The 16,918-nt window shown below is 35.9% G+C and overlaps 1 protein-coding gene across 1 annotated transcript; it reads right to left on the bottom strand.

Annotated features, from left to right (window-relative positions):
- Positions 1 to 863: 863 nt before the first annotated feature.
- LOC140178703 (uncharacterized) lies at positions 864 to 3,511 on the bottom strand. The gene is made up of 5 exons (XM_072215932.1): positions 3,336 to 3,511; positions 3,110 to 3,218; positions 2,567 to 3,052; positions 1,886 to 2,479; positions 864 to 1,325 (listed from the first exon to the last, which is right to left on the bottom strand). The coding sequence occupies exons 1-5, from the start codon at positions 3,509 to 3,511 to the stop codon at positions 864 to 866; spliced, it is 1,827 nt and encodes a 608-aa protein (XP_072072033.1).
- Between the last annotated feature and the right edge of the window lie 13,407 nt (positions 3,512 to 16,918).

Genomic DNA, 16,918 nt, shown 5'->3' with positions numbered 1-16,918 from the left:
GCCGCTGCCCAGGATAAGACTCGTTGCCACCAATTAAAAAAGGTCTCTTCTTCTCTCATCCATAGGTCAGGGGTTATTAAGCTTAGACTCTATATTATTGAAGACAGGGGGTATTGGAACAAAGCACGAGGAATTGATTCAGCTTTCAACATGCATCTTGGACAAGTAGCAGGAGTGGATGCGAATCGGCGGCACCGGAAGCTTTTCATGAAGACTTTTCCATAAAAAAATCTTAATTTTATATGGTAATTTCAACTCCCAAATGCTATTCCAGACTCTGTTGTGTATGTTCTGGGGCCTCAATGAAGTAGGAGAATGAAAGAATCCATAAGCAATTTTGTATCCTGACCCAACTTCATATATACCAGATTTTGTCCAGCACCAATTAACTTCATCCTCCTCCTCTGTTGGTTTGATTGAAAAAATTTTATTGCATATATCAACTGAAAAAATCGACTCAATCAGATTTCTATTCCAACTTCTATCAGGATTTAGTAACGCACTAACGTAATATACTTGCAGATTTGGCGGGATTGTGAGTGCATTTTGAGAGACATTAAGGGGCACTGGTGGTGGGAGCCAGGGGTCATGGAAGATGCGAACATTAGTGCCAGAGCCTATTTTCCATAACAAGCCTTTCTCGATCACCTTGCGCCCTTCAAGAACACTTCTCCAGCCCCACGACGGTACGCTTCCTATCTCTTCATGTAGGAAATCTGTATATCTGAAATATTTAGCTTTGAGCATTCTTGATAGAGTAGAATTAGGGTATTTCATTAGACGCCAACATTTCTTGCCTAATAAAGCCAAATTTTGCGTCCTTAGGTTCTTGATCCCCAGCCCTCCATCTTTCTTCGGTCTTGTCATTGTGTCCCATTTAATCCAAACCATTCTTCATTCTGCGCCTTTTTGACCCACCAAAATTGCGAGAGCATGCTATGAATCTCAGTCAACAGCGTGTCCGGGAGCTTGAAACAAGAGAGTGTATAAATAGGAATCGCCTCCCCCACCGCTCTCAATAGCGTGTGCCTGCCACCTGATGACAATAGACTTCTTTTCCAACCCATAATCCTCTTCTGAACTTTATCCTTGATAGCTCCAAAGGTTGCTTTCTTTGATTTTTGAACTATAGAGGGCAGTCCCAGGTATTTGTCTTGTGCTCCGATATGTTCAATATTTAGTGTCTGAGCAACTGCTAGTCTTGTGTTCTGAGGTGTGTTGTGACTGAAAAAGATAGCCGCCTTATTCAAATTGACTTTTTGCCCACTGAAACCCTCATAGATCTCTAGTAATTCTAGAATACTTTGGCTTGTATTAGGTGCGCTCTTGCAAAAAAGGATTGAATCATCAGCAAAAAAAGGTGATTAACTGTTTGGCATCTTCGATTAACTTGAACTCCTTGAATTAATCTGTTTTGCTCTGCCTTGTGCAGCAAGAAGGAAAGCCCTTCTGCACAAAAAAGAAAGAGATATGGAGATAGGGGGTCACCCTGTCGGATGCCCTTATTTGGCCTAAAATAGCCAAAAGGTTGACCTTCCACGACGACAGAGTAAGAAACAGTCGTTACCAATTCCTTAGTCCAGTTAATCCATTTAGCATCAAAGCCCAGCTTATCCATAATATACCATAAAAAATTCCATTCAACCATATCATAAGCCTTGCTCATGTCTAGTTTAATAGCCATCTCATGCTCTGCCCCACTTCTCTTATTTTTCAAATAGTGCATACATTCGTGGGCAATTAGAATATTATCTGAAATGAGTCTACCTTTGAGAAACGCACTCTGATTTGGGCTTATAATTTTATTCATAATACCTTGTAATCGGTGCACCATAACTTTAGAAATAATTTTATACATAACTGAAGACAAACTGATCGGTCGTACCTGAGTCATGTCACTGGCATCTAGCACCTTTGAAATCAAACAAATTTGAGTATGATTGAAACTTTTTAGAATTCTGCCACTGTGAAAGAAACTTCTCACTGCCTTAAAAACGTCACCTCCAACTATATCCCAGAAAAAGTGAAAAAACTTAGCTGTAAACCCGTCATCACCAGGAGCACTCTGAGCATGAACACTAAATGTAGCTCTTTTGACATCGTCCATAGTTACTGGCCTTTGGAGCCTACGGTTCACGGAAGCTGTAACCTTAGGCTCCAAATCCTCTAAGTATGGATTCGGATCAGCCGAACAAGAAGAAGTAAAAATATCGCAAAAGTAGTCTTCAGCTACCTTTGCAATATCCTCCGGTTTCGATGCAATCTCATTGTCCCTCCCCACTAATCTCCAAATTCTGTTCCTTCGCATCCTTGATTGAAATTTCTGGTGAAAGAATCTAGTGTTCTGATCTCCTTCTTTTAGCCACTTGACTCTAGATTTTTCTCGCCAATAGCTCTCTTCTTTCAAATATGCCAGCTCCAACTTCTCCTCCAAACTGGTAACCTCCTCTCCCCCATTGATTTCAGCCACCCGCAGCTCCTATAGTTTAGCTTGAAGGTCCTCAATTTCTTTTTAGGAGTTTGCTTTGTGAGTTTTCTGCCATGGAACTAGTCTATGTCTACAAACTTTCAACTTTTGGGCCAAGGAGAACATAGCCGAGCCTACAACTTCCATTCTCCACACTTCACTGACAATTCTCTTGACATCCTCTTCTCCACACCTACGTTCCTGGTATTTAAACCGCCTTTTACTATGCCAGGATTGAGGTTCGGTTTCCATCAAAATTGGAGCATGATCCGAGCCTGACTCTGTGAGCCTGTGCACCACTGCATTCGGAAACTTCAACTTCCATTCTATCCCAACTAAATAGCGGTCAAGCCTCTCCTTCACCAAATCCTCTCCTTGTCTTCGATTTGTCCACGTGAAAGGGCGCCCCACCATTCCAATATCCACTAATTTGTTACTGTCAATAAAATTAGTGAATGTTGCAATGGTGGTTGCTGATTTTTGGCCTCCACCCTCCTTTTTCGCTTGACTTGTTATAGCGTTAAAATCGCCTGCTATTACCACTTTTCCTTCCAAGTGTTGGCTCATTGTTGTAAGCTCCTCAAACTATAAGGATCGAATTTGTTCCGAACAACTCAAATGGACACCAATGAACGCCCATACCTCACTGCTTCCGACTTCCTGAATTTCGGCTGCTACAAAGAATTCTCCACTGCTAATAATTTGAACACTGATGCTGTCCTTCCAAGCTAGCACAAGTCCTCTGTCACTCCTGCCGGGTTAACAATATGCCAGTTTTCGTAGCCGCATACCTAAAGTTTTGCTTCCACCTGTCGAGATTGGTTCTTTGTTTCACTTATAAACACAATCTCGGGGGAGTGGGATTTACAGATCCCTTTTAAGGTGTGAATTGTCAGGGGTCTCCCCAAACCCCGACAATTCCAAACTATAGTTCTCATGGCCCTTGGGTGCCATTTGTAGGCTGGCACCCTCCACCATCTGTTCAACTATATTTTCATCATCTGTTCTTGCTTTCTTTGTAGATCCTTCAGCTATACCACTCATCAACCTTTTTTGGGTTCACTTTTAGTATCTGACTCTGCAGCACCTTGTCTTGCTAACCTTTTTCACTTCCTACCTTTCTCTGTGGTGAGACACTGTCCAATAGCGAATTGCATAAGCTGCCCTTCATCCTCCTTGGTATTGGACTGACCAGCTATGATTACCTCCATGCATTCTGTTCTAGAATTGGCTGATTGAGGTGACTTAGGTGCTGCCATGTTACCAGTGTCTTGTGGTTTCAAACTGTGTTTCCTTTCTTGCATTGACATCCCTGCAAATTCTTCCAATAAGCAGTTTAAGACCGGTTTTTTGTTACGTTGAGTGGCCTTATTCTGGTTTTGGGTTGAGTTGTTAAATGTTTTTTCTCCTTCAGAGTAGATTCGTGTTCCTACTTGGCTGGCTTTAACCCATTCGCCCATATCATCCTCTTTTACCATATCACTCTCTGTGTCCTTCAGCAGATCATGGCAGTTTTTCACCTCGTGCCCCAATTTTGCGCAATAGGTACAGAACTTTCCAAGTCTCTCATAGCGCAGTGCCACTTCTACCTCCTTTTTATTAGGTCCTACCACTATTAACTGATCTCTCACTTGCCTGGCAGCATCAATATTGATTTTGGTCTTCACAATTCTAGTTTCTCTGCCTCGCATCTGAAATTTACCTACCTCCAACACTGTGCCCAGTTTCTCTCCCAATTTACGTCCAACTTCGAGGGTTTTAAACGATTCTGGCAAACCCCAAAATTGAACCCAAACTGAAAAATTGGAAATAATCTCTTCATCACAGTTCTGATCTTCCTTCCATCTCTTGACATGGAGCACATAATCTTTGAATAGCCATGGAGAACCACGTTTAACACGCAAGACATCCACTTCTTTATTAAAAAAGAATTGGAAGAAATTATCCCCTTTGTCACTCACGCTAAATCCTTCCGGGTTTCCCCATATAGCATTTAAAGCATTCCCCATGGTTCCAATTGAGAAGGTTTTGGAAGCAAAGAGTCTGCCATAGAGACTATTGGAGCAAGCGTTAATACGTTCTGATATGTCTGCCTCTTCCAGTAGAATCACATTCCTACCTCCTTTCCGGTTGTCTTCCTCAGTCCGATCTTCATCCTTCGTTGTCTCAGCCATGCAGATTACGTAGACTTGTATTGAAATTTAATTGACGTTGACAATGTAGCCTTGACAGCAGTAGAAACTTCGTTAAGAAACCCTAACAGAGCACTAAAAAACCCTAACAGAGCACTCTAGTATCCCTAATTTCTGTTTTAGTTAATAATTATTATTCATATATTGTATTATTTTATTTTTGTTATTTAGAAAAAGTTTGATTAAAAATATTTTAGGAATAAATAAATTAAAAAATGTGAAAAAAATATTTTTATTGAATTTTTTACTTAGAAATATGATTAAAAAGAGAAGGTTCAATTATGCGGATATATCCGATATTCGATCCGACACTAAAAATCACGGATATTATATCCAATCCGATCCGATCCGATCGGCGTACACCCCTAGTGATGAGAGAACAATATTTGAGTGTAATTCACCTGTAATAAGGATGGACCTACATAGTGTAATGCGGGCACTTGGCTGCCCCACTCTCATTTCAATTTTATATATATATAATATGCTTCCATTTTAAATTTTAAATGACACAATTACTAATAAATTTAGTCCAATTATTTAAAATTTCAAACCCACTTTATCTTCTTCTATTCTCAAATTTCAACCATCATCACTCCTTTATTTTCTTAAACTCTCTTCTTAGTTTCATATTTTTAACATTCTTTTTCTATTCCTTGTCTAGTGGTCATCTTCTCTTTATCAAAAGGTAAATTTAAAATTTTATATTTTTTATATAACTCTTTATAACTCTATGTATCTTTCAATTTTATTGTTTCTCTTTTTGATATTTTCAATTGCAAATTTTAATTCAAGCAATTATAATTTAGGTATTAATCTAACTTTTTATTCTCTTCATGAATTTATATATTTTATTTTATTCTCAATTTAGTGATTCTTATTATTTATTTATTTATCTTTTGTTCTATTTTATTATATGTAATTATGTTGCATATAAATTTCTAAAGTTAATTGATCAATTTACTAATTTAAAATATTTTTTTATTTTTAAAAGTAGTAATAGAAAAATATTTTAAAAGAAAGCTACCACTAGAAGTCACTCCATATCTCCATTAGTCACTCCATCAGTTGAAAGAACATTTTCTGTTATAAATATCATAAAGAGTCGACTTCGTAATCGAATGGGAGACGAGTGGTTGAAATTGTTTGGTTACATATATAAAAAGAGAGACATTCAATCAACTTGATAATCAAACAATTATTTAACATTTTTAAAATATGAAAACAAGAAGAAAAGTACCTTCAAGATTTGAAGAGAAGAAAGTTAGTGGCTAATGTAATTTTTGGTTTTTTTTTTGTATTCGAATAATTAATGTGCACTTTTATTTTTTTAAATTTGAATTAATATATCTTTTGATAGTAATATGTATTATTTTTGTCCCCATAACATAAATTTTCTGGATCCGTCACTGACTATTGTCAATTATATCAACATCCTATAAAAAAAAACTCATTTCTCTATTTCACTTTTACTATTCTTTCTCTCTTCTCCTCCTCTTTTTTCATTATTTTCTCTTTTTTCTTTTTCTTTAATTTGTCTCTATTGATCTACTTTTCTTTAATATTGTCCACCGTCATCTCTCACTTCCACATCTGTCTCTCCTTGATCCTTTCTAGCACACATTTTCTCTACGTTAATTATTTTCACGACTTTGAACTCTTCGTTCATAATGGTTGTGATATACTTAAACAAATATATCATTATTCTCAGACATGTTTCACTGAAATGTGACTTGCTACTTGAGATAAGACAAAAAAAATTACCAAAGTTTCTTCGTATTTTTCTCGATAATAACAAATGCAATATGTAATATATTTGAATTGTCATTTTGGACGATAATCGTAAATAGAGTGCCTCCGAAGATAAGTTGTTTGCAATGCATGAAAGTCTGTACACAAGAAAAAAACATCTAGAACACTCCATAAAACATGGTGCTGTCATCATCACCACACTAAGATTATATTACAAGTTACACCTAAATACCTAAATCACCATATATTTGTTAGAATATATCAATATTTAATTAATCAGTTTTTTTCTATTATAAAATATAAAAAAATTTAATTCTTAAAAAAATCATGTTATTTTTTAGGATTTAATTTTTTTATTATTTTTTCATAAAGTTTGCACAAAATTCACCTATCACATTGACTAAACTTATTTATTTACGTAAAGTTTGTTTATGGACTCAGCAATAATACGTAAATAATAAAAAAAAAGTTTGTTGAGTCCATAAACAAACTTTACGTAAATAAATAAGTTTAGTCAATGTGATAGGTGAATTTTGTGCAAACTTTATGAAAACACAATAAAAAAATTAAATCCTAAACAATAACATGATTTTTTTTTAGAATTAAATTTTTTTATATTTTATAATAGAAATAAAAAATCTGATTAACATTGAGCGGATCCAATATATTAGATAATTTTATTTTTTTAATAATTTTTAATTATAATTTTGGTTAAAAAATTATATAGTAAATAATTAACTACAATGTCTCCATTTAAATTAGTCAATTTGTTTTTAAAATAAAATACGGTGAAAAATCTAACATTATAACTATATCAATTAGTTTTTTAATTAAATTATTTGTATAAAATAAATCGATTTTTTTAAACTAAATGGTAACGCGTGTCATCCATCCAAAAACAACTTCACGTGAAGTCGACTGCAAGTGAGTTTCCATCAACTTTTATCGTTTAGAACATTTAAAATATAAAATTTAAGATAAAAAATATTTAGCTAAAAGTTATTTTCTTAGTTAAACTTTATTTATATATTTATTTTAAAATTAACTAACTAATTTTGATATTAAAAATTTTATAGAATTATCTAATCAGAGTGTTACAGTACACAATTTTAAAAATAAAATTACTTTTAATAATATTTCAATACACAATTATATATATATTTACATACATAAAAAATAAATTCAATAATTTACACATTCAATACACAATTATTCTTATCATATCCAACAAAAAAATATCAGTCCACCAAAAAAATTCAATTGAGAACTGTTATTAGTGAAAAATTTTAAATTTTTTAATAAATATATTAAATATTTGAATTATGTATATTTTTTATAAAAAATTTTCAATTGAGAATTTTAACATGTGTTTTTAGAATATATATTCTCTAAATTTTATAAACAAATTGAATTAGTTTTCAATAATTTTTTAAGGGCATGGAATAAACATCTAAAATTCCTACTAGTGAACAATAACAAATAAGTGCAATTTTTGTTACGACATTTAAATTAAGTTTTATTATGTTGACAAAAGTAGTTAAAATGAGAATATCTTATACAAGGAAAAGAAGAATAAAGACATGTTGAAAATACAATTTCATTAATCAATCCAATCCCTCTTAATATTTTTTTTTTGAAACAAAGAAAGCTCAACACATTAGAGTGGAGCAGGAAAGAAATATAACATAAATAAAATAGAACACACATGAATGAACCCCGGTCATCTCCGGCAGAGCCATCAACAACCAAAAGAATCAGTACCAGACCACTCCTTGTAGCTCAAAAACGTCCTTTCTTGGATGTCCTCAACACCTGTTGCTCTGTTGTTAAATATCCTGTCATTTCTCTCCATCCAGATATTCCAAATCACTGCAAAGAAACTAATCAATAACACATGCTCCTCCTGCTTTCTGTTACATATGCCTATCCAACTCTCAAACGGTCCTTTCATGGTTCCTGGGATCGCCCAGGGTCTATCAAAGTATCTGAGCCAAGCGCACCATACTTGCCACGTCAACTCGCATACAAGAAACAAATGATGAACAGATTCCGTTTCTTTTTTACACAGGGCACACAAACTATCATTTTGATGAAGCACGCCTAGTCTGCTCAACCTTTCTTTAGTGTTTACCCTGCCAATCAGAACGAACCAGCCAAAAAACTCAATTCTCGAAGGTACCAACCCTCCCCAAATTGATTTAGTGAAACTGTAGCTCGTAATCTCTCCCGAGAGAGTCTCCGATTGCAACACCTGCAGAAAAGAGTTAGTAGAAAAAATTCTTTTATTATCCAATATTATCCTCTCTGCCAGTTGAAAGTTTCACTGGCCGTAACCTCTCATGAAGCTGATTAACTAATTGCAGCTCCCATTGGAACAACTCTCTCCTCCAATGGAAGTTCAAGATCTACTCTACCCCATCCCAGAACCCACAGTCTCCTATCACTGATTCTTGCTGGTTTGAAATGGAGAAGAGCCTTGGAAAACTCACTTTAAGAGGACCACCTTGCACCCAATTATCTTCCCAAAACTGCGTCCGTCTTCCATTCCCTACTTCCATCGCCAGACCACTAATAAGTTTTTCTTTCACCTGTTGTGTTGATATATTCAACTGACAGATGTCTTTCCATGGACCCCCTTCACTGGAAGAGACCGACTAGATAGCATATCATTAGGGGTCAAATTATTACATGAACACACAACCTTCTTCCACAGCGGGCAATTCTCCTTAGAAAAATGCCACCACCATTTGAATAACAGTGTTGAGTTCCTGAGTACTGCATCTCCTACCCCCAATCCTCCGGCCTTTTTTGGGGTCTGGACCACTTCCCACTTTACTAGAGACATACTATAGTTACCATCCTCCTTACACCACAAAAAATTTCTCTGAAGTGCAATGAACTTGTTAACCACCGCCTTCGACATCTTGTACAGACTGCACTCATTTATTCTACTTGGAGGAACATTCAGAGTTTCACAAGTGACATAAGTTTTATCGATTCATGATGTTGCTGTCAGATCGAATTCTAGTCAAGACAACATCATCACATAGTGATAATAATTTAGCGCATGTTTTTGTCATTTTGTTAAAACCAGTTAAGCTTAGGCCTTAATTAAAGTAATAATTTTAAACAGAGACATGATAATTAACAGAGTGTATCAATATTGAAAGCAAGAATTTATATGCAGGTCTATCAATTTATTTATGTATAATAAATTATCATTTCATTAAATCATTACAAGTAAAAGTGATGCGGCTGATTTTATTCTACGGTAAATAAGAAATTAGCCACAAAACATTAGATTTTCATAATTTATTTCTCAATGTCATAATAAGTATGCATATTAGAATTCTTTAGATTTTCATTAGATTTGCACAAGATGTTTCCAAACCCTTAGATTTGATGAAAAACAGACAAGTAATAAGTATGCATCTGAAATCAAATACTAATTATTTTTTGTTTGTGTAGTTTGTAGGTACTCACTGCCTAAACTTCAATTTTTGAACTTTGAAGCTGCTCCAATGATGGACAGAGGAAGATTGCTTGGTTGAGCTGCTCCAATGGCTTTTGTGAATTGACCAAATTTTTTTTATATTTGCTGTTAAGAGTTTTCTACTGATAAACTGATCTGTCTTCTAAGAAAATGAAAAGATATTTTATGTGACCTTTCTTTTTTGATTCATGCTTTTATTGCTATGATTTGCAGCACTTATGGTAAATCATATGACATCAGGAGGTGCTAATGCTGAATCATTTTTAGAAGTTGATGTTGTTGGGAATAAGACACCATTCCCCCTTGAGAAAACACCTTTGACAGAGAAATAAAATAGACACAATCACAACACAAGAATTTAACGTGGAAACTCCAATTACCGGAGAAAAAACCACAGCCATTGTCAAATGACAACCAGAGAATATCACTATGTGAAAATTATTACAACACATAGACTTCTTTCTCTCTAACACCGGCACCCCAGTACACCCACACTCTCTCAAAGCAAATATCTAACTACACCTCACAACACTCTCTAATCAAAGAGTACAGAAGAAAAGAAAAATCAGATACAAGCTTAAAGTGTTTCTGACTGGTGCAAAAACAAATGGAGAACTTAGCCTCATATTTATAGCCTAGGCCACCCACTCCATTTGCTATCCTAAGCAATGTGGGACTAATTCAACCAAATCCTAACAATCTCCACTTTGATTGAAATAGTCACACATCTTCAGCTTCCATTGTCAACACCGACAATTCTTTGCTGCCATTGTCTATACCGACAATCATAGTTCAGAGAACTATCATACTCCACCATGAAAGTATATTCACTTGGAATTAGACCACTCCAAGCATTTCGCCTTGGTACAGATCGAAACCTTGCTGAAAATTCATGGTGCAACTTCTAAATTGGCTTTTCCTGGAAGTTCTTCAGCCATCGACCTAACTCCGCCACACACCTTGCATCTCAACGCCAACCAATGCCCGTGTGCAATTGTGGACCCGATTGCCACAACTTATCCTTATCCATGGCAGTGCGGCAATACCATGAGGATACTTCTTGTCTTCAATGCCTTGTGCAAACCTGATTGTATCTACACATCCTTGACTTGTATTTGCCAAAGCCAAAATTGATTCTTTCATCAAATTTCTCTATTTCAAGCTTCACAGCACTTGAATATCCTGACATTGTTGCAACCGTATACTGGAATAGTATAACTCAACTGTAGACCGTGCACTAGGAAGGGTCCCCAGGAAAGAGAGGTGGGTCACAATGGACACACTTAAATACCAAGTCTTTCCTTAGCCAGAACCTTTCCAAACTGCACTTTCACAGTGTCACACTGCCTTCCAGCAACAACAACAGCAACCAAAGATCAACCTCAAGCCACAGGACAAAATTATTTTCTGATGTGGAAGGTCAGACTAGGCTGCAACCACAGAGCATACTAAGAATAAATCCCACCGAACCGAAGCTCTGATACCACTTGTTGGGAATAAGACACCATTCCCCCTTGAGAAAACACCTTTGACAGAGAAATAAAATAGACACAATAACAACACAAGAATTTAACGTGAAAACTCCAATTACCGGAGAAGAAACCACGGCCGTTGTCAAATGACAACCAGAGAATATCACTATGTGAAAATTGTTACAACACATAGACTTCTTTCTCTCTAACACCGGCACCCTAGTATACCCACACTCTCTCAAAGCAAATATCTAACTACACCTCACAACACTCTCTAATCAAAGAGTACAGAAGAAAAGAAAAATCAGATACAAGCTTAAAGTGTTTCTGACTGGTGCAAAAACAAATGGAGAACTTAGCCTCATATTTATAGCCTAGGCCACTCACTCCATTTGCTATCCTAAGCAATGTGGGACTAATTCAACCAAATCCTAACAGATGTTAAATTGAATCTCCCACTTGAGGTTGTTCTTAATTTCTTAATTTAAATTTTCGATATACTATTGTATCCATATTCATTTCAGTTTCTTCTGTTCTTGTGGATAAGCTATGGTTTTTGTTCAAAAATGATAAACTTCCTTGGTTTGATGCAAACTATGAGTAATTTATGTAATAGCCTAATTTATTTGATATTTACCAATGTGGAGTCTCTCTGATTTTTACTTGTTCAGCTTGTGTAGCTGCATGTTTGTATACTATAATGTCAACATTCTGCAATCAAAATTAGTACAATATTAATTATATTTTGATACCTTTTCTTGTGTTCATTTGCATTTAACAGATTTATACAAAATCATTCACCATTTGTGAGTGTTTTTAGTAAATAATCTTGGTTTAATCCTTTTAGGTTATTTTCTATATGTTACTCTCCTCTCATGCTTTCGGATGGTCCCAAAAATCAATTCCAACCAAATTAACTTGATTTCTATTTTTGTCAATCACAGAATGGTAGAGATTGCTGGTTTCTTCCAACAAAATTTGCTCATTTCTTTCTGACCTTGATTCATTTTGCTTTCAAGAATTTGTTTTTATCATTTATTGATTGTAGATTAATGCTTGTTGAAAGAGCTAGCTTCACATATCAAGGTCAAACAGAAGTTACTTCTGTAGTTTCGACTTTCGACTGAACTTGTGAATTAATAATTCTCAAGATTATATATCTCCCTGAAAATTATACTTGCTTATGATAGTGGTTTAATTTCGCAATGTTGCTACTAATTCAATGCAAAACTCATCAATTTTTTTTGCAGATTAAGTGAATAGTTTCTCTGAAAACCAACAACAAGATTTATTTATATATATTATTCTACCAGTTTCAATCAACAACTTTTATTCATGAATTATGATACATTAGTGTGGTTGAATGCAGAATGATGCAAGCTTTGGTGGACAAACTCGTGCCACTGCTACTTCAGCAGATGCTTCAAGATTCTACTTAACTTTCTTCCTTTAGAATAGAACAGACATCCAGATCTTAGTAGATTCTACTTCTGAAACAGGCTTACTTTTTATGAATACATAATATCATCCCAACAAAAGAGCGAAGAGATAACAAGAAAAAATTTTCATGGTTGAGAAAATTAATACCGAATTGGTGCAATTAGTAAGAAATTTAACCAGCAAAGATCAAAGGGGAAAATGCAGGATCAAGGTATGTTAATTGATCGAAGCTCAGAGAGAATTGAGGAAAAGAATCACGATTCCCAAAGATCAAATTGAATACAAGATTAAAAACTTGATCAAAATATAATTAAATTGATATCATAAAATTTAGATATCAATGAAAGTAGAAAATCGATACTTCAATAACACAACTTCAATCCAAAAACAAAATGTTCTGCACTCACTTATTCCTCTTGGAGGAACACTCAGAGTTCAACAAGTTTTACCGATTGATGATGTTGCTCAGAATTGATGTTACTCAGAGTTCAATAAATTGATGGTTTACTACTCCTAAAAGAATAACAACACAGGTTGACATTTTTCTATCTAATTAAGTTATTTGATCATATACTAAAAGTAGGATTATAAAAGGAAGAAAGAAAAAGAAAATTGAAACATAAAAAGGAACTGATAACAGCCGAAGCATAAATAGCAAACAAAACTACTTTTATTAACATAATTTATTAAATCTTACAAACCATAAATGTTAAGAAACAGACTCATTATTAATCAATACTTTGTACAACTTTTCTATTTTCTAACACCGCGCAACTCCAACTCCTTTTCGGCAAAGCCATCAAGGAGAAGAAGACGGACTGACCCAAGAAACCCTACGGCATAGACATAAGGCCCTTGGACAGGGGACACAATAAACAAAATCATTCAATCTTAGAATGTCATCATAATGGCTCTAACTACATAAACCATAAATAAGGTTGCAATGAAACTAATTAAGAAAAATAATCATAACAAGATAATATGAATGAAACAGTGTGATATAAAGGAAAGGATGATCAAGAAGCATGTCAGCAGTCCACCTCTTGCAAGGATCCTTCGTAAAGCACTTTTCCAGAAAATCATGATAGAAAAAACTGATTCCCTGTGGCTTCTTGGGTGATAGTTCATGATGCTCAATTAAGTACCTCAACTCCTCAGTAAGCAAAGAGCTCTCACCCCAGGCAGGCAATCCAGTGAGCATTTCAATACCTATGCAACCAAGTGCCCATATATCCATCGGAGCATCAATATGACCGGAAAACGCTTCCGGTGACAAGTATGCCGGCATACCTCTAGGCTTGGACTTCCACAACTCAACATCTGCTTCCTCCTTTTTGGTTTTCGATAATCCAAAATCTGCAATCTTCAATTGATAGTTTGCAATCTCTTTATCCAATGAAGGAAACACAAGAATGTTCTCCGGCTTGAGGTCACAGTAGACTATTCCTTTGCGATGAATATGTGAAAGCCCCTTAACAATCATGCGTGCATAGACACTCATGTCAGTCTAGGGGAGAGGTTTCTTATGGATCAAGTCAGCCAAAGAACCGTAAAGAGCATACTCCAGGAAAAGATTGTAGAAGTGACGTCTGTGTTCTACTGTGGTCTCAGTTCCGAAGCATCGAATGATTTCTTGGCAACCACTGCTGTCACCTTTTGTTGGGAAAACTTCAACAAAGGTTCAAACAAGAACCTATCTAACAGTGGAAGCACCAAAAATAATTTTTTTCACAACCTATGTGATTAAATAGGCAATACCAAAGATACTCCAAGCAATAAATATAATGACAGAAATTAAATAATTAGACACCAGAATTTTAACGTGGGAAAACCCCCAAAAGAGGGACAAAAAACCTACGGGACCTAGCCCAGAAAAATCTTCCACTATCAGAATAATGGGTACACAAACAGTCTTCCTAGTGACACTAGGGCATCTCAACAATCAACAAAATACATCATCAAAACTGATGGAATCAATATGAATCCTCCACAAAAGTGGGTATCTCAAATCAGACAAAAGAGAAAACAATACAACTACCAAGTTATATCCTAATGTTCATCTCTATACTAGGAATAACATACTAAAATTTCATAAGAAATGGAGCGAATTTACCAGTTTAATCGGATCAAATAGTAACTGCCCTTTTCCCCCAAATTCTTCTCCTCTTTCTCGACGACGAAGCAGGCTTCGTTTGCTTTCTTTTGAAAAATTGAAAGAAAGCCCTTTCTCTCTCTCACTCCTATTAGCCACTTTCTTTTTATTTTCATTTGTTTTTTTAATATGTGTGGGTCCCACTTGAGGTTGGGGACCCACCAATAAATATCCCCCTCACCAACTCAAGTGGGGATAGGCTGCTCCACCAAGCCCGCCTTCTCTTTGCAGGAATCAAACTTCACTGCAGGTAAACTCTTAGTCATCATATCTGAACCATTATCATCAGTATGGATCTTCTCAAGTGCATATGACTTCATCTCAAGCGCTTGACGTATCTAATGATACCTCACCTCTATGTGCTTCGATCTGGAATGAAACATCGGATTCTTGCTGAGATGGATAGCACTCTGACTGTCACAAAATGACACAAACTTCTCTTGATTGATGCCTAACTCTTGTAGAAATTTCTTCATCCACAAGAGTTCCTTAGAAGTTTCAACAACAGCAATGTATTCTGCCTCTGTAGTAGACAAAGCAACACATTTCTGAAGTCGAGATTGCCACGACACAACTCCCCCTGCAAAAGTCATCATATAACCAGAAGTAGACTTCCTTGAATCAAGATCCCCAGCCATATCCGCATCTGTATAACCATCCAACATAGGTTGGCCACTCCCAAAGCATAAACAAACTTTGGAAGTACCATTAAGATATCTACGAATCTACTTCGCTGCTTGCCAGTGTTCCTTGCCAGGATTAGAGAGAAACCAACTAACAACTCCAACTGCATGAGCAATATCCGGCCTGGTGCAAATCATAGCATACATCAAACTGCCAACTGCAGATGCATATGGAATCTTTTTCATTTTTGCTTTCTCTTTCTCACTTGTAGGACATTGCTGCGAACTCAGCTTGAAATGACTAGCAAGTGGAGTACTAACAGGTTTGGAATTACTCATGCTAAACCTCTCTAAAACCTTCTCAATGTACTTCTACTGTGACAACCACAGTTTTCCATTCTTCCTATCACGAGTGATACTCATGCCAAGGATTTTCTTTGCAGGACCCAAATCCTTCATAGCAAAGGATCTGTTCAAGTCTTTCTTAAGACTTTCAATCTTCTTAGTGTCATGACCAACAATCAACATGTCATCAACATAAAGCAAGAGAATTATAAAATCACCATCAGAGAATTTCTTAACATATACACAATGATCAGAAGAAGTTTTACTATACCCATGACCTTCCATGAAGGAATCAAACTTCGTGTACCACTGCCTTGGTGCTTGCTTCAGCCCATATAAGCTCTTCTTCAACTTGCATACAAGATGCTCCTTTCCTTTAATCTCGAAACCCTCTGGTTGCTCCATGTAAATTTTTTTATCTATGTCACTGTGAAGGAATGCAGTCTTCACATCAAGCTGCTCAACCTCTAAATTCAAGCTAGCCGCTAATCCAAGCACAACTCGAATAGAGGACATCTTCACAACTGGAGAGAAAATCTCCTCAAAATTAATACCTTTCTTTTGCTCAAAACCTTTCACAACGAATCGAGCTTTGTACCTTGGCCGTGAGACATTTTCATCTGCTTTCAACTTGAACACCCATTTATTCTTGAATGTTCTCTTACCCTTCGGCAACTTCACCAATTCAAAAGTATGATTCTCATGCAAGGATTTCATTTCCTCTTGCATGGCCTTCAACCAATCTTCCTTATGCTCATCAGACATAGCTTCTTGGTAGCTCTCTGGCTCTCCAGTCTCAGTGTTCATCACATACTCATGAGGAGAGTATTTCTGAGAAGGATGACGCTCTCTAATAGATCTTCTCAATTCAGGCTCAACTGGTGGTTCAGATGGAATTTCAACATCTGGCACCTCAAGTTGAGGTGTAGGTTCATCATGCAAATCATCTCCATCATTATCAACTTGTACATCTCTCCCATCAACA

The sequence above is a fragment of the Arachis hypogaea genome, chromosome 14 (assembly GCF_003086295.3).
Source record: "Arachis hypogaea cultivar Tifrunner chromosome 14, arahy.Tifrunner.gnm2.J5K5, whole genome shotgun sequence".
Taxonomy (NCBI): domain Eukaryota; kingdom Viridiplantae; phylum Streptophyta; class Magnoliopsida; order Fabales; family Fabaceae; genus Arachis; species Arachis hypogaea.
Note: the sequence above shows the minus strand (reverse complement) of the source record. Positions and strands in the feature narration are given on the sequence as shown.

What these genes read in the sequence shown, in the direction of transcription:
- LOC140178703 (XM_072215932.1), bottom strand. Translation starts at nt 3,511, where the DNA reads ATGAGTGGTATAGCTGAAGGATCTACAAAGAAAGCAAGAACAGATGAT. An exon ending in AGGAAGTCGGAAGCAGTGAG is followed by an intron (nt 3,053 to 3,109) that starts GTATGGGCGTTC and finishes CGATCCTTATAG; the next exon opens with TTTGAGGAGCTTACAACAAT. An exon ending in CCTTGGCCCAAAAGTTGAAA is followed by an intron (nt 2,480 to 2,566) that starts GTTTGTAGACAT and finishes GCTAAACTATAG; the next exon opens with GAGCTGCGGGTGGCTGAAAT.